The following is a 26,851-nucleotide window of genomic DNA, read 5'->3' as shown; positions in this document are numbered from 1 at the left end:
GGGAGAGGGCTTCTAAAAACAGTGAACAGTTAATAACATCCCAAAATGTCTTCATATACTTAAGAGACCCTGCTAACACTAGGTCCGACCAGGCCTCTCTCCTCCACTCCAATTTCCTCTGATCGATCGCAGCTTTATAATTCTTCCTAAATGGCTTGACTTGCTCTTTATCATGGGGGTTGAGTGTAGGGCTGCTTTTAACTTCTGGTGGGCTTTTGTGCAAGCATTATTGAACCATTGTTCTAGTGACAGTTTGTTAGGGGTATTTCTCACTTACAGGGCAGATGAGATGGCTGTGCAAATCACTTCAAAGTTATGTACTACACCAGCAGGTACACCGTACTGATTCAAACACCTATTTATAAGATTGAGGTTCTCACGTATGATTTTTTGCTCAAAATTGTGTGGAGTTACCCAATCCCATTTCAACCTGAGCTCTTTGTTTGGGTTATACCGAATTGTGCTTTTATGATTTGCTTGCTAAATTGAATAAAGCCTATTTGACTTGAGTGTGTTAGTTTGTTTTATAGTTTACATAGTGGGAGTAACTACCATAGTACTTCTCTATCTATCTCCTTACAGCCCGTGTCCAGCTAATGGGTGTAAGTTTTACAAAACTCACGCTCTTCTAATAAATCATAGAGGTATCAAACACGTTATAAATCTTTGAATTGAACAGTAATCCTGTGTGTTTTTGACAGTTGACGACTTGTGCTCAGCATATCCACACAAGTGTTTTGGCTCTGCAGAAAAAAGTTTGCAACAGGGCAAAGATTCTACATACTGCAAACTAAGTGTTGTAAGCAGCCTTGAATTATTAGATAGAATTGTCTCCACATGACAGTTTCTATGTACCATATAAGACTGTGTGAACCAAGTATTAACCTATGTACATGTGCTTCTTTTGCTTCAGAAGTTGGACTATCTTTAAAGTTTTCACCACAGTATAAAGGCTGCAGGTAGTATGATCTTTAGCACCTGCAGACCATGGTTATTTTAAGTAAATAGTGTATGTTTTGCCAGGTGTTACATAGAGTGTACACTGTTCTTAGTAGATACTTTTGAATACTCTGTAGTGTATTTCTCATGAGAGTTTCAATGTCTGCAAACAGTGTGGTACAGAGTAAACTCTCTCCATAGACTTAGCACTGCTTACAGTACCCAGTTTCCTACACATATCAACTTAATTTCTAAATGTAGGTTTGGTGTCAGTCAAGGGGTTGAGAGAGATAAAAGCTATCTGTAGTAGGGCATTAATGTTGGACAAGACATTTAGTATTTTTTGGAACTTGCCTTTCTCTGAACAATTGTATGCATATTGAATATCTTATGCAATGAGGATTACTCATGTATCTGTGGTTGATTGTTAATGTGAACTAGGCTACCCTGAAGAGTATGGTATAGGGTAAATGTTGCACATACACATGCTTGCTACACCTGTGGGAGTTGTATCTGTAATATCATTAATGATTCTTCGTATTATTCTGAGCTATTTTGAAGTTACTTTCATAGTTATAATTCCTTACCTGTTTATAGAGCAACATGTGCAAAAGAAGTTTCCATGATGTCATCAATGAAGTCATTTGAGATGTCATCAGTGATGTCATAAATGATGCCATAGAAGGCCATGAGTGATGCAATAAGTGAGGCATGGCGGGTGCACAAGGTACATTCAACTCTGTTAACTATAACTGGCGAATTTCTGTGTTAGTTCAAAATGTTAATGTTATCACTGACATGTTCACCCAGCTATAAAGAAACTTTAACCTTTATTTTTTTCAGTGAAGTTTTAGGGTTTTGTTTAACATAAAGTAATATTACCTCTGTCCAGGCCCTGCGGCATACCCCCCACAAGCAACCAACCTCACGTATTGCACTGCCTTACGTTGCATGCAGAGTGGGGTTGGTGCAGGGCCCTGCGTCCAATCGGATGAATTCTGCTCCTCAGAATGTGACTCATGGTCGCCACTGCTACCAGATGTCATTTGATTTCTAAATCAAAACTCCAAAAAACTAGAAAAAGAATTTCCAATATAGGAAAAGAGCAGGTGCTGCAATAAGAACCTCCAATCTGAGCACTGAACGTGTGAAGAAAAGAAAACTGGGTCTGTACTTCCTTTCTATAATAATGAAAATTGTCTTGTCCAGTAAAATCCCTTTCTTCCATAGTCATGTGATATTCGCGAACGCCAATGTATTCACAAACATCAGCTTATTCACGATTACAGGAAATAGCATAAAACATTGTTGAACCATAAAATTATTTAGGAAAATCCCATTTTATATGTTATTTTAGTAAACTACTGATCACAAACATTAATTAAAATATGTGTATCAAGGTTTTTCAGACTTTCTATAAATCTTGCCCGATTTCACAAATATCTGTGGTAGTGGAGTATACGTGTAGCAACTTTTCACAACAAATTTGCAAATACAAATTATTTTTTCCTTTTTCAATCTTACTGGGCACATCTGTTTCTTGATGCAGAAGACAATGATGCTGCCTTCTTGATGCCCAAGAAAATGAGGACATCTTCCCCAAACAAAGAAGCCCTTGCTTCGTATAGTTAGGAGAAAGTAACAATGTTTGGTACGGATTTACCTCTTTGTAGTGTTGTTATCTTATCTATAGGAAGATTCATGTTATCACAGATTTCCGGATAAAGACACACAAGGAACAATCACATTGCAAAAACACACAGAAGGATGCTGGAGACATTTCCTCGTTATCCATTATGCAGTAATAGGATAGAAAATGCATCTGGCATTTACCAAATGAGATGGCACTTACTAATTAACCAGTATAACCTACTCAAGCCGGGTACACATTTTGTGCAAAACTGTGGACTCTTGTTGGATAAATGGGCAGGTGATATTCCTTTTTGGCCTTAATGGTCATTTCACAAAAAGTAAACCTCAACAGGAAGCACTTTCTAATCTAAACATAGCAGGTACCCAGTTTACGCTCCACTTTGTTAAAGGGCAAAAGATCCTAACTTCTTGGCCTTCGTGAAGGGAAAGCAAGTATTTTTTCTCAGCAATTCCACATTGAAAAACAGTCTGAGGTAAAAGCGAATGTTTGATCTATTACAGCACAATCTGTAGCGACTGTGACGAATGGGTTTTTTCTTGGCCTATCCTGGGGAGAGCAGAGTTGACTGCTCTCCCTTTAAATGACTACAAATATGCAAATGTGCAGAATGACTTGGAGGCATTGTCTGTTTGGCTTAGCCTATCCACCTTACTAGTATGCTACTCACACATCAATGCAGCACTTACACACCCAGTCACCAACCCATACAGCCACTCAAACATCCACTCACAAACCCATCCATTTACCTACACACCCATTCACAGACCCATACAGCCACTCACACCCACAAAACCACTCACACACCCACCCATAAAGCCACTCACACACCCACTTTCTGACTTATACAGCCACTCACACACACTGTCAAAGGTTATAGGTTGCAGTTAGGAAATAGAATTAGAAGAACCATAGAAATTCACTGATAAAACCAAAGGTTACATGGACGTTATAGTCAGGAAATACGATAAAAAAAGTTGACATTCACTGAAAAAAACAAAGGTTATGGGGACGTTATAGTTTTGCTCAGATTTCTGTCATGCAAAACCAGTGAAATTTAGCAGTTATAGTTTTGCTCAGATTTCACTCATGCAAAACCAGTGAAATTTAGCAGTTATAGTTACCTGAACTAACTATAACTTACACCTCTGCAATGCACTGCTTATGACCTCACATATTACAATGACTCATGACATGGTCAGTGGCATCACTTGGAACTAACTTGGGCCTGTTAGATTTGGGGGACCCTAGTTGGCAGAGGTAGGTACCTTTAACCAAATAGGGGCCCTTGCGTCTAGTCTGGGTAAGGGGGTACACTCCTAAAATAACCCCTGCTCACCCCCTTGGTAGCTTGGCACAAGCAGACTTATCTCAGAGGCAGTGTGTAAAGCATTTGTGAACACATACAGCAACCCAGTGACAATACTGTATTATATAAAAAAAAGTATTTTTTATATAGACTTATCACAAGACCACAAACGTCAAAAATCCACAATACTGTACTTTAAAAATGGTAGAAAGGAAACAAAGATGGTGTCTTCTTCTTGATGCGACACGATGCGTGCACACCCGACGGCTGTGTAGCGACTCCACGATTTCCTTCTGAGCCGCGACAGGCCCTACGACACGCTTCTCCGGTGACGCGACGGCGTCTGATGCGACGGCGACACTCTTCTCAGGTGATGCGAGCCGCTTTGGCGATGTGATGCGACAGCTGCAGTGGCGACACCCTTCTTCAATGATGTGACGACAGTGGCTGCGGCGGCGACACGCTTCTTGTGAGTCGCGCTTCCAGCTCCTTGCGACACGCAGTCCCTCAGAAGGCCCAGCACAACAGTAGGCACTTCAAAAGAACTCTTGGGGAGCTGGTTGGTGAAGTCTGTTGTCCCTGGGACTTCAGCTGGAGGCAAGTTCTATCTCAAGCCCTTGGAGATCCTTCCCAAGTTGATTTGAAAGTAGCACAAAGTCCTTTCTCCTTTCTTTGGCAGTCAGGCAACCACTGCAGGCCAATCCCTCAAACAGCACTCAGCTAGGGATAGTCTCTTCCTCAGTTTGTCTGGTTCATTTCCTCAGCAAAGGTTCTTCTTGTTTCCCAAAACTGATCTAAAGTTCTGGGGTCTGGGTCACCCCTTTTATACTCATTTTCTCTTTGTTCTCTGAAGGCAGAGAGGCCTTTGCCTAGTCCAAACCAGTTCTGGTCAGTCCTGGAGCACTTTGTTGACAAGACTCCTTCTTTCCTTTCACAGTGCAGGCCAGGGACAGGGGCATCAGACGCACCACAGGAGATGGAGTCAGCATTGTGGAGGGAAGGCACAGCCCTATTCAGGTCCCAGGTGCAACTCCTCTCACTCATCTACATGCAGATCTCTCTATTCAGCCCTGTGCTGACTCACCCTGTCTCCTGGAATCCCCCAGCCCCTGTCAATCAAACTCCTGACAAGGAATACACAACCTAGCAGAGGCAGGCATGACACACTTTACAGGCTGCTTCTGTGAATGGCACACCCAGTGCTGCAAGCCCACCAGCAGCATTTGATTTACAAGCCCTGGGCACACTCAGTGCACTGTACTAGGGTCTGACAGGTAAACCAAACTAGCCAATCATGGAGTCACTAATCTATACATCAATTTACCATAGGGAGCACTTGCACTGTGGCACTGAATAGCAGTGGCACAGTGCCCAAAGCAGCAAAAACACATGAGGCAACAGCAAAAAAATGGAAGGGAGACCCACGCCAATGGTGCCAGGTCTAACAGGGCCTATGCTTCTGGTGGACTCCATTATCAGTGGTGTAGGTGTTGGATTGCATATGAAGTGTGATTACCTATTTTACAAAGTCTTCATTGATAGAGAAATAAATATCTACTTTTGTGTGGTATAATCTGCTCCGTACAAATGAGACATCAACCCTAAAAGACATGCCTCGAGATTCCAGACATTATGCTTGTTGGTCAGTGTCCATAAAAGGTCATTTATATCTTTCCTGAAGGTTACAATTTATTGAAATGCAAAATAACATTGCATCTCAGTCAACAATACGGACTCTGGTTACAATTTGGATATGTTTGATGTAACTGAACTAAAGAAGTTTGACTCTAAGTGTTCCTTGAGACAGTCACATGTCCTACCACTGCCATCGATCCTTATTGCTTTATCTCTTCTCCCAGGGCTAATTTCTGCTTTGTTTCCAGTTCTCGCAGGTGGTTTGATGGCCCCTCAAATGACCAGATACAAGGAATTAGCTTCTTGGTGCCTTCCAGGGTCAACAGTGCATGCACCACTTTGTTATTGGCAGGGTTGGATTATTCTCTTCCCCATGTCAATTTGGTTGCCCTGATCATTGACTTATGGGATACGAACAGCCCCACTGGAAACCCATATTCTTCCCTCATGCCAGAAAAGTCTTGTAAGTTGTCGGATTCATTAAAGTGAGGTGTTCACCTTTCTAGCTAACTCACACAATTTAGGAAAACGCCACAGAAGCAAAGCAGGAGCATACAGATCTCTATACCAGTTTTATTTTAGATATATATTCCAACAGTATTTAGTAAATTTAAAATGGCAGAAAAAGGGGATTCAAGTCTGGGTTTCCTGCATAGACCTGGCACCCACTGCTTGGTGGATACATTGGATTTCAGCTACTTTTTCTTGCTGCAACCATTCGACCACCCATTGGAGGTGTACCGCTAGATAATAGTTTGCAAAGTCCAGCACACTCAAACTGCCCTCATCAATCTGCAATTGTAATTTACTAAATGCCACTGTGCGCCTGCCCACTCCTCAACGCTAGTCCACCAGCACTGTACTAAGTTTCTGGAACATTTGCTGCCAGGCGACAATGGTAATATTGTCAAAGTAATACAAGAATACTCATGATCGAGCAACTAGTAGTTTGATAACATTGCCAGCCATATCATAATTTGTACAGTGGTCAGTTTGCTTGCCATAAAGGTGTTGGATTCTTACCCCAATTGAAGGTCATTCAGGGTTGTGAATCTTTGCTTGTTGTGCTAAGAGGTAAAAGGCAGGACTTACTCTTATTTGCTTGAATGACAAAGGTCGATTGGATTAGCTGACCAGAGGCTGAAGGTTAGATTGAAGCAATTCTATACTAATGGCTTCCCACAAAGTGAGTTTGATATCAAGTACATATCACACCGAGTTTGCACTGACACCTTTTGATAAGTAACACAAACAACCATTAGTATGCTGTCACTGCCCAGTATTTTCCTTGGGGCCAGCTGTGTCATGGCCATTTTAACTTTAGACAATGTGAGGGGATTATCCAATGATTGTTCTTGTTCCTGAGTCAAAACTCTCAAGATTGTTGTCTACACAAAACCATGAAGTAACGCCACACTAGTTACAACTCGGAGCTTTCATATGAGTCATCATATTCTGCCCCGATTGTATTAATGTCATCCTGAGTGTGAACCAGTACTCCATACATGCCCAACAAACCTAATTTGGCATCACAATATTGGAAGTCAGTGCTGTGCGTACCCCACACGGACTGGAGCTGCATCTTACCAATGAGGCCCAACAAGACTGAAACATGTCTTGGATTACTTGTTTCGTTCATTGGATATGGAACTTGTATATTAATGCAAGACTGTCCCTTTTGGGATGGGCCCAAGACTAATTTGCATTTGATTGATATTATGCACCGTGTCCAAGCAACCACAATCCTAGTCAGGGTAAGTGTAGTACACACTAAAAGTTTACCTGTGCTCACCACGTGCCAGCTTGGCTCAACTAAGAAGGCAATGTGTAAAGTATTTGTGCACACACAACTACAGAAACACAGTCAAAACACCACAGAAGTACTCCACACCAGTTTAGAAAAGTAGGCAATATTTATCTGAGTGGAACAGTACCAAAATGATATAACTCCAACATACACAAGTCAAGATATGAATTTTGCAAGGTTAAATCAAAATGTAGTGCTTAGAAATCAATAGCTCCAACTGGGGCTATCTGTTTGCGCTTGACCTGGGCAAATCCAGACGTTCAGTTCAACCGTGTTGGAGCATAGGCCTGTTACAGGAGTCACGAACACCCACTGATGGTACCTTGGATGCGTCAAAGTTCGGGGACGATGCGCAGTGCTTCTGGCCGAGACGTCAAATGTCGAACCGCTGGGCTGTACGCGATGCTTTGGCGCCAAGACACTTAGGGTCGGGAATGCATCAGAGTGGGGGCCAATGTGTCACAGACGTCAGAGATTTGGTGTCCGAGACTCGTGTTGCAAAGGTGATTCAAAGCCGCAGCGTTGGCAGAGTCTGGCTGCGTTGTAAGTCAAGGTCATTGCATTGTACAGTCGGAGAGGTGTCCACAGCTTCGGTGCAGGCAGAGGTGATGCATCAATATTGCAGAGAAATACGTCGGTTCAAATCGACGGGTTGGTGTGGATGCGTTGGTTTCTTGGGTTGCAGCACCAAACACTTACTTTCAAGGGCCCAGGATTGTATTTGACACCACTTGGCAGAGCAGGACTCAAAGCAGGGGAGCCTAGGTGCTGGTAGCAAGATGCGGGTGAAGAATTTGATATCCCTGAGACTTCAGAAACAGGAAGCAAGCCTAACAAACCTTTGGAGATGCAGGATGTAGAGAGTCAGTCTCACTGCTAGGCAAGAAGCAGCAGGCAACAGACCGACACAGCAAATCAAGCAGCAAAGTGGTAGTCCCTAATGGCAGCACAACAGCTGTTCTTCCTGGTAGAATGTTCTCAGTTCCAGAAGTGTTTTGACTATATGCTGTCAGAGGTCTAGAGCTTATACTAATTTTAGCCTTTGAAGTAGGAAAACTTCAAAGAAAGGTATTTGTAGTGCACAAGACCCTGCCCTTTACTACCCTGTCTGACTCCAGGCACACTGCAGGGGTATGCAAATCTTTGTGTAGGACAGGCACAATCCTATGCAGGTGCAAGTGTCAGAACATCCCTCTCACTCTAGCCCAGGACGACCCATCAGCCTGGTGATGGGCCAGCAGGATATACAGGGTGCACCTCAGCGCCCTTTGTGTGTGGCTGTCTAAAGGGAATTCACAAAGCCCAGCTGCCATTCAACCCAGACGTGTATTCCAGAGACAGGCAGAGGCACAGAACGGTTAAAGTAAGAAAATGCTAACTTTTTTAAAATGTAATTTTCAGACCTGCAATTTGAAAACCAACTTCACTAAAAAAAAAATTGTTTTTAAATTGTGTGTACAGGGACACCAAACGTATCTTCCTATCTTTCCCCAACTGGAAGTTGCACTTGTAAAATGTTAAAAAGCAGCTCCAATGTTAACCTAAAGTAGAGATAGACCTTGCTGTAGTGAAAAACGAATTTAGCAGTTTTTCACTACCAGGACATGTGAAACTCAAAAGTACATGTACTACCTTTTAAATACACTGCACCCTGTCCATCTGGCTACATAGGGCCTACCTTAGGGGTGACATATATGTTCTGAAAGGGAAGGTTTGGGCCTGGAAAGTAAGTGAAAATGCCAGGTCGAAATGGCAGTTTAAAACTTCACATCCAGGCTCTGTAGTGGCAGACCTGAGTCCTGTATGAAGGGCTATTCATGTGGGTGGCACAATCAGTGCTGCAGGCACACTAGTAGCATTTGATTTACAGGCCCTGGGCACTGTAATTGGGACTTATCAGTAAATCAAATATGCTAATCACTGAGAAACCAAATGCCATTATATTTTAGTCACAGAGCACATGCACTTTAGCACTGGTCAGCAGTGAAAAAGTGCACCGAGCCCCAAAGTCAGCAAAACCGAGGTTCAGCACACGGTCAAAACAGGAGGTCATAGAGTAAAAAGACAGGGGCAACCACTCCAAATGATACAAGGTCTAATACATGTCTCCTCAGCGGAAATTGGGAAGAACTAGTCAACCTTTTGGAAGTTCTCTTCACTAAGGCGGAAGAACTTGGAAAGACCATCACCGTTGGCGTGTTCTGTTCCAGGACGGTATTCCTCCGTTAAGTCCATTTCCTGTAGGGAGATGGGCCACCTCCAATGTTTAAGATTCTCACCCCTGATCTGCATTAACCATCTGAGGGGCCTGTGGTCTGTCTGAATCTGGAAGTAAGTCCCAAACAAGTAGGGTCTTAGCTTTGTCAGCGTCCAAAGCACAGCAAATGCTTTCCTTTCTATTGTGTTCCACCTCTGTTCCCTGGGAAGTAACATCCTACTAACAAAGGCTACAGGTTGATCTAGGCCCTCTTCGTTTTAACTGTGAAAGCACAGCCCCCACGCGATGCTCTGAGGCATCGTTCTGCATCACAAGTTCTTGGGAGAAGTTAGGAGCATTGAGCATGGGCGCCGTGCATATGGCCTCCTTCAGGATGTCCAAACACACACCTGTCCAGATCTCTTGATATGGCTGCTTTTTGGAGGTCAGCTCTGTCAAGGGGGCAACAGTGGTGCCTCCTTGACAAATCTCCTCTGGTAGGCATTAAGGCCTATGAAGGCTCTCACTTCTGTCTGGGTCTTTGGGGGTGTCTGAGCCAGAATGGTGTTGAGCTTTGGTTGCAGGGGCTGCACCTTGCCACCCCATACTTGGTGTCCCAAGTAAACCACAGAGCCCTGTCCTATCTGGCCCTTATTAGCCTTGATAGTGAGGCCTGCACTCTGCGGTGCTCTGAGCATGTCCTGGATGAGGTACAAATGGTCCTCCCAACTGGAGCTGAAGACTGTAATGTCGTCAAGGTATGCAGCACTGAAGTTCTCCACACCAGCCAGGACCTGGTTGACCAACCTCTGCAAGGTGGCAGGGGCATTCTTCAACCCAAAAGGCATGGCACGGAACTGGTAGTGCCCTTTTGGCGTTAAGAACACTGGCCACTCTTGTGCACCCTCGGTCAATGCAATCTGCGAGTACCCAGACGTTAAATCAAACGCACTGAGGAACTTGGCAGCTCCCAGCCGATCAATGAGCTCATCAGCTCTGGGGATGGGGTGTGTGTCAATCTTGGTTACCGCATTAAGTACATGATATTCCACACAGAACCGAAGTTCAGATGTGACACCGGGCGGAGCAGCCTTGGGGACCAAGACCACTGGGCTGGACCAAGGACTGTTAGAGGGCTAAATAACCCATAACTTCAGTATCTTAAAGGCTTCCTCCTTGATTCTGGTTCTCATTCTGTCAGACAACATGTAAGGTTTTTGCTTAACAGGCAGGCTATCCCCAGTGTCAATGTCATGAGTGCACCAGTGGGTGACTCCTGGGGTGAGCGAGGACAAAGATGCAAATTATCCCAGCAACGGCTGATCTAGGGTCAGAATAGGGGAGAGGTTCACTCCCTTTACTGACCCATCCTGCTCTTTGGAAGATAGGGGGTCGGGTGAGGTTCATTCTCCTCTTCCAGTCCATCATCCAAGATCAAGAGCATGGCCAACCCAGACCTCTCAAAGCTTGAGGCGGTTCACATGCAGGACCTTCAAAGGATTCCTAGGAGTCTGTAAGTCCACCAGGTAGATGACGTCACTCTTGTGTTCCTTTACCTCAAATGGGTCTTACCAGCAGTCTTGCAGAGCATGAGGCGCCATGGGCGCCATTACCCACACCTTTTGACCAGGCTGAAACTCAACCAGAGTAGTATTCTGGTCATACCAGCGTTTCATGTCATCCTGGCTATCTTCCAGATTCTCCTAGTCGAGTTTCTAGAAGCAGGCTGTTAGTTGCAGAAGGCCTGTGTGTACCTGAATACATTCTGGGGTGGCTTCCTGGGAGATTTCTTCCAGCCCTCCTTCAGAAAACTGGAAGGTCATCTCACAGGGTGCCCATTCAGAAGTTCAAAAGGGCTGACACCAATCACCTTCTGTGGTACCTCCCTATAGGAAAATAAAAGACGTGGCAGGAAGATATCCCACGTACTCCTCATGGGTTCAGCTAGACCCATTTTCATACCTTTGAGGGTACAGTTGACTTTTTCAACCAACCCATTGGTTTGGGGATGGTAAAGAGTGGAGAACGTGTAGGTTTCTCCACATTCCTTCCACATGCCCTTCATGTACAGGGACATTAAGTCGGTACCACGGGCAGATACCAGCTCTTTGGGGAAACCCACTCGAGTAAAGACCTCCATCAGTGCCCTGGCTACAGAGGGCAAAGTCTCTGTTCTCAGAGGTATAGCTTCTGGGTACTGGGTGACATGGTCCACCAAGACCAGGATGAACCTGTTGCCCATGGCAGTCTTAGGGTCCAGAGCACACACAATGTAATTGCCCACACACTCGAAAGGGGTGCTCAAGCCATAAAAAGGTTTTGCATTTTTCTCCTGTCTTGCCACTCGCGTAGCAGGTAGGGCAGGACCCGCAGAACACATCTGTGGCCTAACTCATTTGAGGCTAATTAAAGTGGGTGACAAGCCAGTCAAAGGTCTTGTCTTGCCCCAAATTACATGACCCAGAACCAGTAGGAAGGTTCTTAAGCACTGAAGTACCATCAGCACACGGGCTGCACCAGGCTCAGGATTCTTAGGCTCACTATACAGAAGACCTTTCTCCCAATAAATCATGTGTTTGCCAGAGGCGTCACCAGCTGCCTGGTCCTCAGCCTGCTGCCTGAGATCCACAAGAGTAGGGCACTCCTTCTGTACTCTGCAGAACTCCTCCTGGGATGGACCTCCTTCCTGCTGCCAAAGAATAGGCTCAGACAGGTATCCTAGTTCAGCCACTTCTACCCCTGTAGGATCCCGGGCGTCCCCCTCTGGGTCAGCCTACTCCCAGACCGTGGGAATGTTTTGGAGTGGGTTACCCGTGGCCCTTTCCCTTCCTCTTCTAGGAAGGCACCTGGGCCATTCTTTCAGGCTCCAGGTCCTTCTGATCACCCTCTCGTGTTGCCATCGACTGTGTGGTCAGGCACACCCACTCAGGCAACCCCAACATCTCCAAGTGTGACCTGAGTTCCACCTCTTTCCAGGCGGTATGCTACAGGTCATTACCCAACAGACAATCTACAGGCGTGGACGGACTCATAGCTACCTTCAAGGAACCTGAGACCTATTCAAAGGGAACCTGAGCCACTAAACATTGACTCTCACGATTGTCTGCAGCAACAGCTTGGTGGACCACATTAGGGACTATCTGCTCTGAAGACACTAGATACCACCGGACAGTGGTCATGCTGGCTCCTTTGTCTTTCAAAGCCTCCACCTTGTGCCTATTAATGGTAACCCACTGCCTATACTTCCTAGTATTGTAAGTTATGAGTGTTCTCTGTACCATTTCACTGTCACCAAGGGACATTAGGGTAACCTCAGATGTATCCCCACCAGTAGCTGGGACCAACTCTTCCCCAAGCACTACACTAGCCATCCCCAGTGACTGCCCACAAATGGGGGGTTGTGTCTGCTTAGGATACTTGGGAGCCTCCTTGAAGTTCCCTTTCTGATTATCTTCAATACTCTTCAGGGGTCCCTTCCCTGCAGGCTTACCTGTAGGGAATTTTTTTTGTTTTCATTAGGGTGTGGGGAACCTGACCCTGGAAACTAGTTTGGGGCCCTTTAGAGAACTACTTACTTTTGTTTTTTTCTCCCCCTCCTTCTTCTGCTGGGGACAGTTTAACATCACACATTTTCAAAATACCTCAGTTCCTCCCAAATGGGCGAGATGTACCGCTCTAGAGACCTCGCAGTCCAGGTATGAGGAAAGAACCCAATAATGAAGCAAGTCATCCTCTGATGAATGAAGGTTATCCCTATGATTTTACCAGACATACTTTTTTGTGAGTTTAATGATATATAGAGAGCAGTACATATTTGGTTGGCTCTCTCCTACTAGATCCCTCGTGTGAATGTGGCAGGCCTGAGACATGGTTGAAGGGCTACTCATGTGCGTGGCACAATGGGTGCTGCCGATCCACTAGTAGCATTTGATTTACATGCCCTGGGCACATGTTGTGTACTATCTTAGGACCTTATTAGTAAATCAAATATGCCACTCAAGGAGAAACCAAATGCCATTAAATTTTAAACACAGCATATGCTTTATTCATATTTCAAAAGAGGCATACATTTAGCAACATCTCTGTACAGTAGGTTGGTAATATCCAGTTCAAGACGACAGTTTGACATGTATAACTAACGACATAACGTACAGTAGTACATGTTACCTTCTTGTGTGCAGCAAGGGTAGATGGCGTGTGGGGTCAACTGATTTAAGTGCACAGCGAATGTTTTTTTTTAGGTATACTAAAAGCGTGTTTTGTCTACACATGGTGTCTTGATGTGGTTTCAATTACCAGTATGTGCGGGGGAGCTTGCGTTCGAGTTGATATTGTCAAATTGGCGAAGCTATGTCGTAAATGGGTCCCAGATGTTGTGAGGGCGGTTTGCTGGGGGTATGAGGTCACATTATGTGGTCAGTTGTGTTTTTCAGTGTGTAGCGTCGGCGAGCCTGGCTTTTGCCAATGGTGCTGGTTTGCAACCCCAATGTATTGCCACCCTGCGCTTGGCCAGCAGCAATAGCATTGCTACTAATCGACAATGTGTGTCTGGAAGTTCCTTAACATACCCTAATAAACAATGAGGCAGGGCTGGCATTAGGGGGTCTTGTGTAATGGCGCTTATTGTTTCACATACGGCACGCCAGTAATCCGCCACTTTCGGACATGTCCAGGCTAGATGCGTGAATGTGACTTCTGGTGCAGAGCACCACAGGCATCTTGCGTTGTTGGCTAGGCCTATCCTATAGAGGCCCACTGGGGTGCAGCATAGCCTGTGTATATATTTGAAATGTATTTGTCGCAACCTGTAGTTTGGGGAAAGTCACTCGGTTTGGCTACAGCAGCATTGCCATTGTTCCACGGATATAGCCATGCCTGTGTCCGGTTTCCAGGCCTGGCAAGCTTGCGCGGTGTCCAGTGGGGAGGCTGCTAGTGTTAATGGATTCTTATGAGTTTGGGCTGCGGTTGTATGAGCATATTCAAGTGCTGTGTGGACCGGCGGGGGGTCTGGGAATGTGTTGTTTGTGTTCCTACAGGTCACCCTGATTTGATAATATATGAAAGTGTCTAGTGGTGTGATTTCGCGTGTGGCTGTATTAGTAAAGGGGGGGAGAAACGATCCATCTGGGTATAAGTCAGTGAACGTTTTTATGCCCAGTGCCTTAGCTCGGCATGCCACCCCTTTGTCATGCAGGAAGGAGGCGTTCGCTGCCAGTGCAACAGATGGCACGTATAGTGTGTCAGAGCATGTCTGTCTGTGGATGTCTTCCCATGCCCAATGCACACATTCCCCCGTGTTAATTTCATCTTTGGGTGCTTTGTACGACTGGAATAGTGCCGTTTTTAGTGGTCAAGGGGATGCCTGGTTCGTTTCCACCGCCAGGTGCTGCTGAAATGAAGTGGGGTTTAACCAGAAGAGCAAGAAGCTTGCTTGGGCACAGAGAACATATAGCTTTAAATTTGGGGCTCCCATTCCTCCGCGCACAGGGTGCTGTGTCAAGAGTTTCATAAGCGATTCTTGGCTGCCAGCCTGCCTATGTCAGCGATATCATGTCGGAACGTAAGCTTTTAAAAAAACTATTCCATAAAGGGGAAGCGGGACATTGAGAAATAGATATAAAATTTTGGTAGGACCCCCATTTTGGTTATCGCTTTGCGCCCGGCCATCAAGAGCGGTAACTTATTCCATACCGGGATCCGTGATTAGAGCCACTCTACTGCGCACTCATAATTCTCGCTACACAGTTCTTCTGGGTCTCTGCTTAGTCATATGCCCAAATATTTGGTTGGTTCGGTTGCCCACTTTACTGGGTATTCTGTTTGGTATGGGTGCGTAGTTGCGGTAAGGAGAAAGAGTATGGATTTGCTCCTGTTACTTTGGGCGTTTGAGTGGGCGCCAAAGCGAATCACCACTCTCCTCATGGGTTCCAAGTTCTTGTGCGGTTCGCGAATATATAGAATAATGTTATCGGTGTACATAGACACCACTATTCCTCTGGCTGTCACTGCCTCGTTCCACGTGGTGTTGGCGCAGCCGAGCCACCAGTTCCATAGCCTAAGCAAATAGCAGCGGGGAGAGTGGGCATTCTTGTCTCGTGCCCCGAGCTATCGTAATGGGCTCAGAGATTTGGCCGTTTAGTTTGAGGCCTGTGGAGGGGAGAGTGTATAATATACAGACATTGTGGCTAAAGCTGGAGCTGAAGCCCAAGCGCTCAAAAAGCGGGAAGAGGAATGGCCACTTTAGAGAGTCAAACACCTTGGTGTCGTGCAGGAGGGCCACTACTGCTGGTAGGGAGGGATGGATATGATGCATGACCGAGAATATTGTGTGTAGGTTGTGTGATGTGGCTCTTCCGGTTTAAAGCCAGATTGATCAGGGTGTACAATTAAAGGCATAATGGTAAGTATTCGGTTCACTAGTAGTTTTGCTATCTATGGTGATCAATGAAAGGGGGCGAAAAGAATCACAGAACTCTGGAGCCTTGTCCAGTTTGAGTATAGTTATAATAATTGCTTCGTGAAGGGAATGGGGGGGGTTGACCCATCGTCACTGACTCTTGATACATCTCGATGAGATAGGGAATGAGTATGGTAGCGTATTCTTTATAGAAGGTGGGTGTTAGTCCGTCCAAACTCAGGGCTTTGTCTCCAGGGAGACCGGCAATAACCTGTGCAATTTCTTTCGATGTGAAAGGAGCAACCAAGAATTCTCTATGACCCGGGTCTAGCCATAGCAATTTGATTGACTCGAAATATTGACACAAAGTTTCCTTATTGCTCATCACACTGGCTGATTAGAGTTGAGAGTAAAAGGAGGACATCACTTTGATCAGTTCTGCGGGAGGACATCACTTTGATCAGTTCTGCGGGAGATGTGACTCTTTGTCTGTTGCCATCAAGCAGTTCTGCCACATATGACTAGGCATGTGGTCTCCTCAGAAGATGAGCCAGTGTCTTCCCAATGCGGTCCCCTTCCCCGTATTTCCGAGCCCGTGCCTCGTGCTCCAAGTAATGCACCGCTCTCTCCGCCTCAGCCTGATACTCTGACATTTTGGCTGTAATCTCAGCGAATGTACTGGACATGGGATTCTTTTTATATGCTTCATCCAGCATTTTGATTTCCGCTTCTAGTCTCTCCAGGGTCCCTCTATTTGCCCTAAGCACTTAAGACTGCTTGGCAATACACGTGCCACGAATTACTACCTTTAACGCTTCCCACAGTGAAGAGGGTGAGATGGCCGAGCCAGTGTTTAATGCAAAAAAGCCAGAGATGGCGCTACGAATTTCTTCTGTAAATGCTGTGTCCCTCAGAGTGTGTGGGGGAAGGTGCCACGAGAACATACGCCGTGGGGTCTGGGGAATCTGAAGAACCAGCCGTACAGGGGAATGGTCAGACAAAGTGCATGCTAAATATTCAATAGAGGTAGACCAGTTAACTACGTCTTTAGTTACTAACCACAGGTCGATGTGGGACCAGGAGTTATGTGAGGTGGAAAAGCAGGTTCCGTCACGTCCATTGGGGTGGGCATGTCGCCACACATCCAATAGCGCATTGTCAGTTATGAGCAAGTTTAATATTTCTGCGGCTTGCGGATGTTTTTGTCTGGTACCTGAACGGTCTAGGTTCCCTCGTAGCGCAACGTTAAAGTCAACGCTCAAGATTATCTGTCGAGGGCTATGTTTTGCTATCAGTCTCCAGATATGGAGAAAGAAGTCAGGATCGTCGGAGTTGAGTCCATAAACAGCTGCCATAATCAGTGGTTGCTTAAATAGCGTGCCCCTCCTTACAACATATCTACCATCGGGGTATATGTGGGTGTGTGTGGTGTGCCATGGAAGTCCCTTCTTGAGTAGGATGGTTACCCCCTGGCTTAATTAGAGTAGACTGATGAGTAGGAGTTGCCCCACCAACGGGCACGAAGTCGAGCCGTGTTACTGGTGGATAGGTGTGTTTCTTGAAGAAAATACACATCAACATCGTGTCTCATAAGATGTGCATGCATAAGATGGGATTTGTGGTGGTCATTGATACCCGAATGTTCTATGTTAGAAAGGTTACATTAGTCATGGTTCAATTTTTGTATGTATGTGTCTTGTCGTGTCTCAGTGTTAACGTCGATGTTTTGGGGGAATTGTACAATGGGAAATGTTGGTGCAACCTTTTAATAGAACAGTTAGCATAAACCTGGGTTCACTTATACAACAAAGAAACTGTCCTTAAATCTAACAAACCCCCCACCCATTGCTCTACCAAAACCTCCCAGGTCCCACCCCCACCCACTCCAACTCCCTAATCAGGTTGAGATGTTGTGCCCACGCCACCCAAAGATCCCAAACTTTTAAACATACTGAACATCCAAGGGAATTAACCCGTGAGGGTACATGGACTCTCCAGGCGTACTCCCCTGACCGGAGGTCAGGGTGGCAGAGTATTGTAGTATTTTTAGGAACAACAAAGGGTAGCATAGTACATTATGTCCGGTCTCAACTCTTGGGCATGCCACATGTTGCAGTTAATTTATATGGTGGTGAAGCAGTCTGGTGTGGTGTTAGGGTCCATATCAATTCTGCAAGTGGCACTTATATATGAGTCTAAGTCATCGTCTTTGACAATCCAGGTGAGTTATGTGGATTCGATATATTCCTACTTAGTTGTTTCATGTAGTTCATAGCAGCCTTGGAGTCTGTGAAGTAACGCAGTCTGCCATCATTATCTATGGAAAGTTTGGCTGGGTAAAGGAGGGCGTATGTAATTTTCAGTTGTTGAAGAATCCGTTTTGATGGTTTGCTGTTAGTACCGCCAGAGGAAAGTCAGGGTTCATGGAGAGGGTGTTTCCCTGATGCCTGATCTCCCCTAGTTCTGTGACTTTCCGCAGGATCGCGTTCCAGTCGCGATAGTTCAACAAGCGGGCTATTATTGGCTAAGCAGGAGCTCCAGCGGGTGGTTGTGGTCCCAACGATCGGTGTTCCCATTCCACAGTGAAGACCTCTGACTGCTGTGCCAAACAGTTTTTGGAGTAAGGATTCCAGGTAGTCTTACATCTTGGAGATGGCTGTAGATTCAGGGATTCCAATAATGCGGAGGTTATTTCTTCTAGAGCGGGATTCTAGGTTTTAGCTCTTGGCACGGATGAGATCAAACACCTTGTCCATTTTTAACAAGCGCTGTCGGTCCTCAGTGAGGGCGTCATCAGCATCAGAGTCCTTAAATTTTAGATGCGTAGCGCAGGAGTCAGTCGAGTCTACGCGCTGTTTCACATTATCGAGCTGAGTAGTAAGATGATCTATTTTGGAGTCTATTGTTTTTAGGCTGGATTTGACCCCTAAGGGAAGAGAACGAATATCATTGTCTTGTGTTCCAGCATTTTCCGTCTGCGTTGCCTGTTCCTCCGCATCTTGTGACGGTTCACCATGCCGTCCAGTTTTCCAGTTTTCAAAGACAAGCTTGGGCTGTTTTGTGTTTGTCTTCCCCATCTTATTGTGAAGTGTAGTATGTTGGCGCGATGTGTAGAAGAAAGGGGAGCACGGGGCGGTGCCGCGGGCCACGCGGTTGCTCAGCCAGTTGATGTCGCACTTGTTTGCCTCCTGTTTCTGTGTACAATGTGGGGATTGTGCAATCTGTGGCCGTCTTGGCGCACTGCTGTTGGTGGTATAGCTGCCCCGTCCAATGTCCAGCAGTTGCGTTGCCAACTAGACCCTGGGTGGCCGGTTGGCTGGCGTCAGTGACTAGGGCATTTCTAGTAGGTGTGCATGTGATTTGCAGGCGTCTCTGGTCCTATGCTTGAGCTCAGCACGATCCGTTGTGTGGCAAGTCCGCAGTGCTGCCTCAGGTGGTTCCCACAGGCTCTCTGCACTGGCGGCTCTAGAAGGCTATGGCCGTCGAAGGGGCCGGGGGGGATCGTTTCTCTTGGGTATCTACTGCTTGTAGTGTCAGTTTTTTACACCCTTCTGCCAACCTTCCTGGGCAGCAGGCTCAATCTCTCCGCCTCCCTCGCTAGTGGTCATCACTTCTAGCGTAGGTGGGTGCTAATAACTGAATCGTACTGCTGGATTCGACAGTTGCCTTGTGCGTGTACACATTAGAGGTGGGTCTAAGGTGGCCCAGGGGAACACAATACAGAGTATCATGTGCTGTAATGACTCCAGTGCGGTGGGAACAGCTATATGCTGGCCATAGACGTAGCACAGACGGGCGCGGGCCGGTCAGGTGCCGCTAAGGTAAGTCTGTTGTAGTTCACCGGTTTGGTGGCCTTGTGGGCAGGGGTGATAGAAGCGTGTCACGTCTTATTTTTTCTGTCACTGTTGGCCTGCAGCCAATCCCCCCTCACCACAAGTAGTGTTGTGCGGTATTTGCCGCGGCATGTGTGGGACCCTGCACTGTGGTCTCTTTGCCGTTGCAGCAGTCCTGTGGACCAGCCGCCAGCGCTCAGCCACTTTACACGGAGCACACTCGTCCACTACTGCTGCCTGAATCCGCCAGGTTGCCGTTACCCTGGGTTCACCTCAGGCAATTTTTCAGGGCCTTGTCAGTGCGGGTGCCGCAGCTGGGGTTAACTCCACAGCTATGCAGCAGTTTAGTCCTGTTCTTGTGGTGCGGTTATTCCGGTTCTCTTGCAGCCTACTCTGCTGACGTGATGGGTGACGTGTGCACGTCTCTATCTATGCCCTCGCAGCTCTCAGGACCATTCCCGCTGGGTTGTAGGTGCACCTTGTGGTGAGGGCAGTGTAGTCCCCTTCTGTATTTGTGTGGGAGAATATTTGTTCCCTCGGATAATGACGGATATTTTGCTCGTCCGGCAGCGCCCACTCAAGGTGCGGCCATCTTATAGCTGGCGAGACCTTGCCCCGATGTATCCTGCAGGACTTGGCTGCATTTTACTTGAAAACAGATATCACCTGCATTGTTTCCATGCCTTCTCCAATATACATAGTCTTAAAAAGTAGTAAAGCCCATGAAGCTATTCGTTTTTAGCTTGGCAATATTTGGGTTCTTCTTTTGTCTAATCGTCTCTGGGATAGAAGAAAATACTATTTCCCAATACAACATTGCAAGATTAATTGCATCCTGTTCACAGCAGTCCTCTTAACTGCAGGTCTGATCTGTAGCTTATACCTGTTTTAATTCAACACAGCTTAAGTGGCAACTGGTGTGTTCTAAAGACGTTTTATCAAAGATTACTCTAGGATGCTGCATGCTTTCTACACCCTTGTGAAGTTAATTTGTGTCTCAGTTGCTCCTAGATCAGTGCTCTGTCCTATTCCCAACACTTTTTGATCAGTCCAGTGCTTTGGGAAGAAAACTTTGTCAACAAATTACTTGGAATTAGTTGAACTGCCTTGCATTGAAATACACACTTTCTGTTCTTCTCACGTATACGTGTGAACAAAGACGTTCTTGGTGTTATCCCTACTATGGCACATGAACAGACAGTGCTGTGATACCGGACAAGTCATTGTATCACTATGCATGAAATTGAAAGCAGGTTTCATGTAATGTAATGGTTTTCAACAAATGTTTCTGGTGCAACTTTGAATTCAATTGTGAATTTAGGGCATGCTTGCATATGCTAAATGTTTTTTTTCCATCTTGTAATTCTCTATGAACATTGACATACTTACATAGCCTACTGACTTTGGTGGTACGCTAAGTTTTTTAGGTCTCGCCTAGGCAGCGCATACGCTGTCTCTCTGAACCATGTTGTATCGAGAACATGGGTTTAAAGCACCTCCCATGTTTTCAATTGTCTCCTATTAATGCGATTTGTAAATGGCTGCTTGTGATTGGTGAATATGGCCAATTCGTTCCCCCATTTTCTTTTTTCGGACCCTCCCAGCAGACTGTCCCTGTTACATGTGTCCTTCTTTTTTTTATATTTACATTTATTTTAGGCACTCTTTTTTTTTTGTTTGCCTTTAGCGCTCCCTCCCTCCTGGGCAGCAGAGAGCATGCATAGGAAGTTGTGGGGGCACACAGCGGGACTCTGTGCATGCTACATCGCGACAAAAGCTCTGTGTGATGGCTGCTCAGCCACATAGGGCATTTCTTTCCTCCTCAAGCATACAATTAGTAAGGTCAAGTAGCTTGCAAGTTGGCATCGAGAGAGGTATTCTACGGCTTTGCTTGGCACTGTCTTCCTGTACTGTTACTGACTCTTGCCGGGAGCCACTGCGGTAATTGCTTCTCTTTTCCTGACACAATGCTAATCAAACAGTATCTCTATTTCATTTTATACTGAGTGGAATCATCGGTGCGCTTCCTCTCTGATTCTTTAGGATTGCAGGGTGCAGTACCTTATGTGGCTAACAGAGGTCTGTTTAAAACTCCAGAGGGACACCTAGTAACAACTTGTGGTACTGCACACTTTCCCTACTTCGAGCATTTTCTATTGTTTCTTAGGATACTGCGGGTAATTTATTGATGACTGCCCCGCAGCTCTCCCAAAAATAAAGTTTTACAAAAAATCATGACAAAAAAATAGAAGCACTGCCAAATCCAAAGGTCAGTGGAGACTGCGAGACTTATTGGAATGTTCTGGGTGTGTTTTCTACACTATTGGGTTATTTATCTTTACTCTATGGAGAGATGTGATGGCAAACAACACTGGTGCATTAGTTGGATAAACATGGCGACAGTTGAACTGTGGAGGTGAGGCTGTGTACACAGGTAACTTTGCAATTCGACGGCTTTCTTTGTTTCCATGAACAACACCTGCTCAGTCCCATACACGCCCTGTGCTTGTGAGCACACACACAATTGGTAAGTCTTGAAAATACCATCATTTGTGAAAAAAATCACCGTGTGCCCCATGTCCGTGTCCCTTTTTGCAGCACTTGTTAAGTTTTGGAACACCAGTGGACCGTTTTACGAGGTTCAAACCGAACCTACAGGAAAACCAGATGCAACTGGAAAGTAAGCCTAACTTGTTAATGCAAAAAGTGCTTCATGTGCAGCCTGAAAACATCAATTACAAATCTAGGGCTGGGTTTGTTGACAAAGTCCGTGTAAAGTGCCCTCTATAAAGTGCATCCAAGAAGTCGTTTGGCACAGGCCCCTGTTAGCATCTGCCAAAGCTAATGGTGGCAGAACGGCGACACCCCCAAATTACTCACTGTCAACTTATAGGACGGGATGGTGCACCCAGCCATGAAAATACAGTTATGTAAATCAGTGTATGTGCCCAGATATCTTTATAGAGCCCAATACAGACATTTTAGCTAGTTTGTGCGTGCATACCCCGTTGGCAAACACGAAAACTGGGACCACAGAGAGACCACTACAGAGAGACCGCCAGGTCACAAGTTTCAATCCTTGTTTAACCAGTCTTTCCTCCTTCCAAGGTTAATAAATATGTACTAGTGAACTGGGTAATGAGCTGTATTAAATTTACATTCTGTGCCGTGTTTCTTCCTGTTTCTCTTATTCCCTCTCTTTCTGTCAACAAACGGCTCTTACCCTCTCTTTCCTTACCATGATTTGTTCCCCTGTGAAATGGATCCAAAAAAAGATACACTTTTTCTGCAAATGTCATCTTTTTCTGACATTTTTCTATTCCAAAGTGCAGCCTCCGGACGGAGAGATTAAAAAAAAGGTTAAAAATATAAAAATAAAAATAATCGAAATAATACAGAGTGGTAATATTCACACCCACACACATTAGCACCACTTGCCATTTTACCAGTGAAACGCTACTTTTGTTTTCTAGAGTGCACCATTCCTGGCGGTATTGCAATACCTGGTTGATGCGTAGAGTGGAACACGTTTAATGTGATCCTTATTACCTGTTTTCCTTATATTAGTTTATAAAATGTGTACCGGGGATCTCTGTTCAGGGGTGTGGTCTTTTTAAATCATACTGCTTATGTTTTGTAAGGATATAAGCAATGGACATTGAAACGGGTCCCTTCCGGGCCCTTAAGTCATGCCCTTAACTTTTCAGGCAAAAACACCCATTAATTTCTATTAAGTGTAGAAGTGTTAAGGTAACCATGTTGTTCTTTTTACATGTCACATGATTTACTTAATCTTACATTCCCTATGAGTGTTTGCTTTTTCCAGGTTGTTGTTATTTTTTTCAGGCAGCATATTACTCTTTTCTCCCCTCCCTCAAAACTTATTTGCCATTTACTGGTTCTCCAGCACCGGCGTGGTCATTCATACAAACGGCAATAGCGCTATGATCACTCCACTGCAAATAAAAAAACTAAACTAAAAAACATTCTCATTTTCAACGCTAAGAGCTCTAACTTTTACAAATGCGGGACCGATTGCATTGCAAATGCTTGTTTGAAAATTCCTACGATCTACACTTTTTGCAGCAAAGTCCTGCAGATTTTTATCCACCTACTGTGGGCCTGCGATTAGATCAGATAACAATATTTTCTGAACATGTGATGTGTCAATTCCTTTCAGCTGAAAAGACAGTCTCTCATTTAAAGCAGTTTTGCTTTATCCCAAAAAACAATTAGGGTTTTATTTTGTACTTCTGAAAGTTTCCTATTACTAGCGTTTAAAAAGAGGGAGGCAGAAAAATATTTCAGTTTTCGAAACAAACCCTTAAAACATTGTTTATTTCCTTGACATTCTCAGAATACAAAGAAAGTCTTGCAGTTGCTGCTGGAGTTACTAACTCGCCCAATTTTAGGAAATCAAATGTCTCTCACTTATGGCATGTAATTCATATTAAGTGGTGTACTCTGGGTCAGAAGCCACATGATCATTTCCTCTGATCTAGATCCGAATCATGTGATTTTTTTTGTGGTGTTGTCCACACAATGATCTTCTTGTGATGTAAATTTGTTTGCTAATTAGAAAATCCTACCTCTTTTTGGTCACAGTGTGTTTGACAAATATGTAGTAAGGGGTGTTCTATAACTGTGTGTTGTACCTCTCAAATTTTGGCAGAGTGGTGAGTGGAGAAGCAGATTTAACTCGCCTTGTAGAAATCAAGGTGCAACATTACAAAATGGGTGTGCCCACTGTCAGTTTACAGCTATTTTGCGGTTTGGTAATAGCTTAGCTAACGTTTCATTTAAACGAATACCGTTCACGTTGATTATGCATGAATAAGAAATCTCTGGGTTTTTATTTTAGGAGGAAGAATGTCTACCAGCAGAAGCTCTCACAATCCCAGATGTACAGCAGACCTGGGTGCCCAGTACATCACACTCACCCCGGAATATGCAGAAAAACACAAAAGGTGAGAACGAGGATCAGCAGCTGAAGGATTAGAAATGACAACACTCCATTTTCTCTTAATTTTGAGGAGCAATGCATGGTTATCTTTTGTCTCGGTACCTTCAGCTTGTTGACCTCTGTGGTTGTTGGCTCCTACTGTAAATAGCGAGGTAATGGCCTCATCTCACCTGGAATATGTGGCCTTCTTCCTGATGGTCCACTCTGCCAACCTGCTTAAATAGCTCTTGCTCAATTGCTTCTCGGAGCTCAAATGCTGGTACATTAGGCTCTCTCAGTAAAATTCTGGACTCTGGTATCTTATGTTCACTTCTGTGTGTGTCTTGTAGGAAAAGGAGTATGACCCCTTTCTAAAGATTGAGCCAGCTATATATGCCGTCTAAAGGGAAATAAACGCAGAGATGTTCTTATGTTTATATGATCTTACAGCCAGTAAGAATGACCGAAGAAGGGTATTGCTTAATTCGCATGATACCCCATGACCACTATGAACGGAGAAAGAATATAAAACAATACTAACATGATTGAATTAATTTGTCTATATGTGCTCTCTAGCTTTACTATTGGCAGAAAACCCAGCACACCTAATACTATTATACATTGAGTTAATATGGCACTCCATGATATTAATTTATATTTATAAATATTACTCTCTTTTTAACATGGACACTCCTGTCGACTGAGGTCAAACAGCACCTCCAGCTCACCCTGCTACAGGGTAATCCTATCGGGTGAATATGGTTAACCGCTCACTGATGTAAGTGCGCCTAGGACTCCTTGTACCTCTAGTCTGAGTTCCTATTTCATGGTGAAAGCATTGGAGACCAGTCTTCCACTCACACTTCATATGATTTCTTTGCATTATTTCTAATTATCTTCCCTGACTGCACATAGAGCCTCACTTTCTTCCTAGTTGGCACATTTTTCATTCACGTCACATGCAACATGTTAAATCAAAGAACTTGGGCGTCCATGTGGATCATCACTATTGGGAAATGCAGGAAATCATTTGCCTCACAATTTTTGTGCTCTCGGTTATCACACGTACATAGGGTGCTTCCACAAATGGGAATAAATGGCCATAGGGCAAAAAACATGCATAAATCAAAAATTTGCATTTTTCCCTGAAGCCCATTACAATTGCAGTCCAAATGAGGCCACGTGTGATTTGTTTTGGGGGGCTGCTTTCGTGTTTAAGGAGGCGACAGTGCTGACTGAGGCATCAAATGATGCGCTTGCAAGCTGGAGGTGCAGGTAACATATGCACCTAGTTTGAGAACACAGTATTAATGGCGGTCCTCCAACGTACAAAAACATTATTCAGGTCCGGAACTTATTTTACTTGCGTACAGCAAGTACAGTTCTGGAAGTATGTTGTTATTAATACAAACATCAGTTTCTCTCTTTTACAGACATAAGTTTACACTTTTAACCAGTATTGCAGGAAGAGGGGAAGTGCAGTGTCGAGAAATTAGACAAATTCGAACAGTTATAGTTGCTCTTACCAGGGGGCGTGGTAATTCAGGATACCAGGTACCAGCATCTCTTGCCACCTCTGGTAGGCCGATACATCCATATCCTGTAAGAGGCGAACACTGTCACCTTTACAGCCATGCAGCTCTAAAGGATGGGATTCGTTCAAAAAGGCAACTTTATGACCAGTACCATTACAGTGTTGGCAAGTCTGTTATGCATTGCACGCCAGTAAAGAAAGTACTGTTGCGTCTCTGAAGGCATGCATATTCTGGAGGTTCATTTTGGTTATTGCCTCTCGGATCCCACCACCCTCTGGTGATTGACTCTTCCTGTTCCACTCCGAAAGCCTAATTTCCTTTGAGATTGGTAAGTTTCAAGACCAGTGATTGCTTTGTGGCAGGAGAACGCCAACTGATGCCACCACGTACCGGGGTCACCTGTGGTGAAACTCTAGATTCCCCCCTCATTGCATGCCATTATCAGGAATGTGTGTATGTCTTGCAGGAGACATTTGGAGCCCCTCTGTAGAAGGTGACTGTGATTTGGGTCCTCCAGTGGGTGGAGACCCAGGCAACATGCAGTGGGTCTCCACCACTTACATTGTTTTAACCAGTGGTCTCAAGGCTGCAGCTGTTTGCCTAGAG

At 45.0% G+C, this 26,851-nt stretch overlaps 1 protein-coding gene across 2 annotated transcripts in view; it reads left to right on the top strand.

Annotated features, from left to right (window-relative positions):
• RNLS (renalase, FAD dependent amine oxidase) overlaps positions 1 to 26,851 on the top strand; it is a 455,130-nt gene that overhangs the window by 7,848 nt on the left and 420,431 nt on the right. For both annotated transcript variants that reach the window (XM_085605681.1, XM_085605670.1), the window contains exon 2: positions 24,630 to 24,735. In XM_085605681.1, coding sequence (XP_085461807.1) covers positions 24,630 to 24,735 — 106 coding nt within the window. The remainder of the gene's footprint in view (positions 1 to 24,629; positions 24,736 to 26,851) is intronic.

The sequence above is a fragment of the Triturus cristatus genome, chromosome 1_2, assembly GCF_964204655.1.
Source record: "Triturus cristatus chromosome 1_2, aTriCri1.1, whole genome shotgun sequence".
Taxonomy (NCBI): domain Eukaryota; kingdom Metazoa; phylum Chordata; class Amphibia; order Caudata; family Salamandridae; genus Triturus; species Triturus cristatus.
Note: the sequence above shows the minus strand (reverse complement) of the source record. Positions and strands in the feature narration are given on the sequence as shown.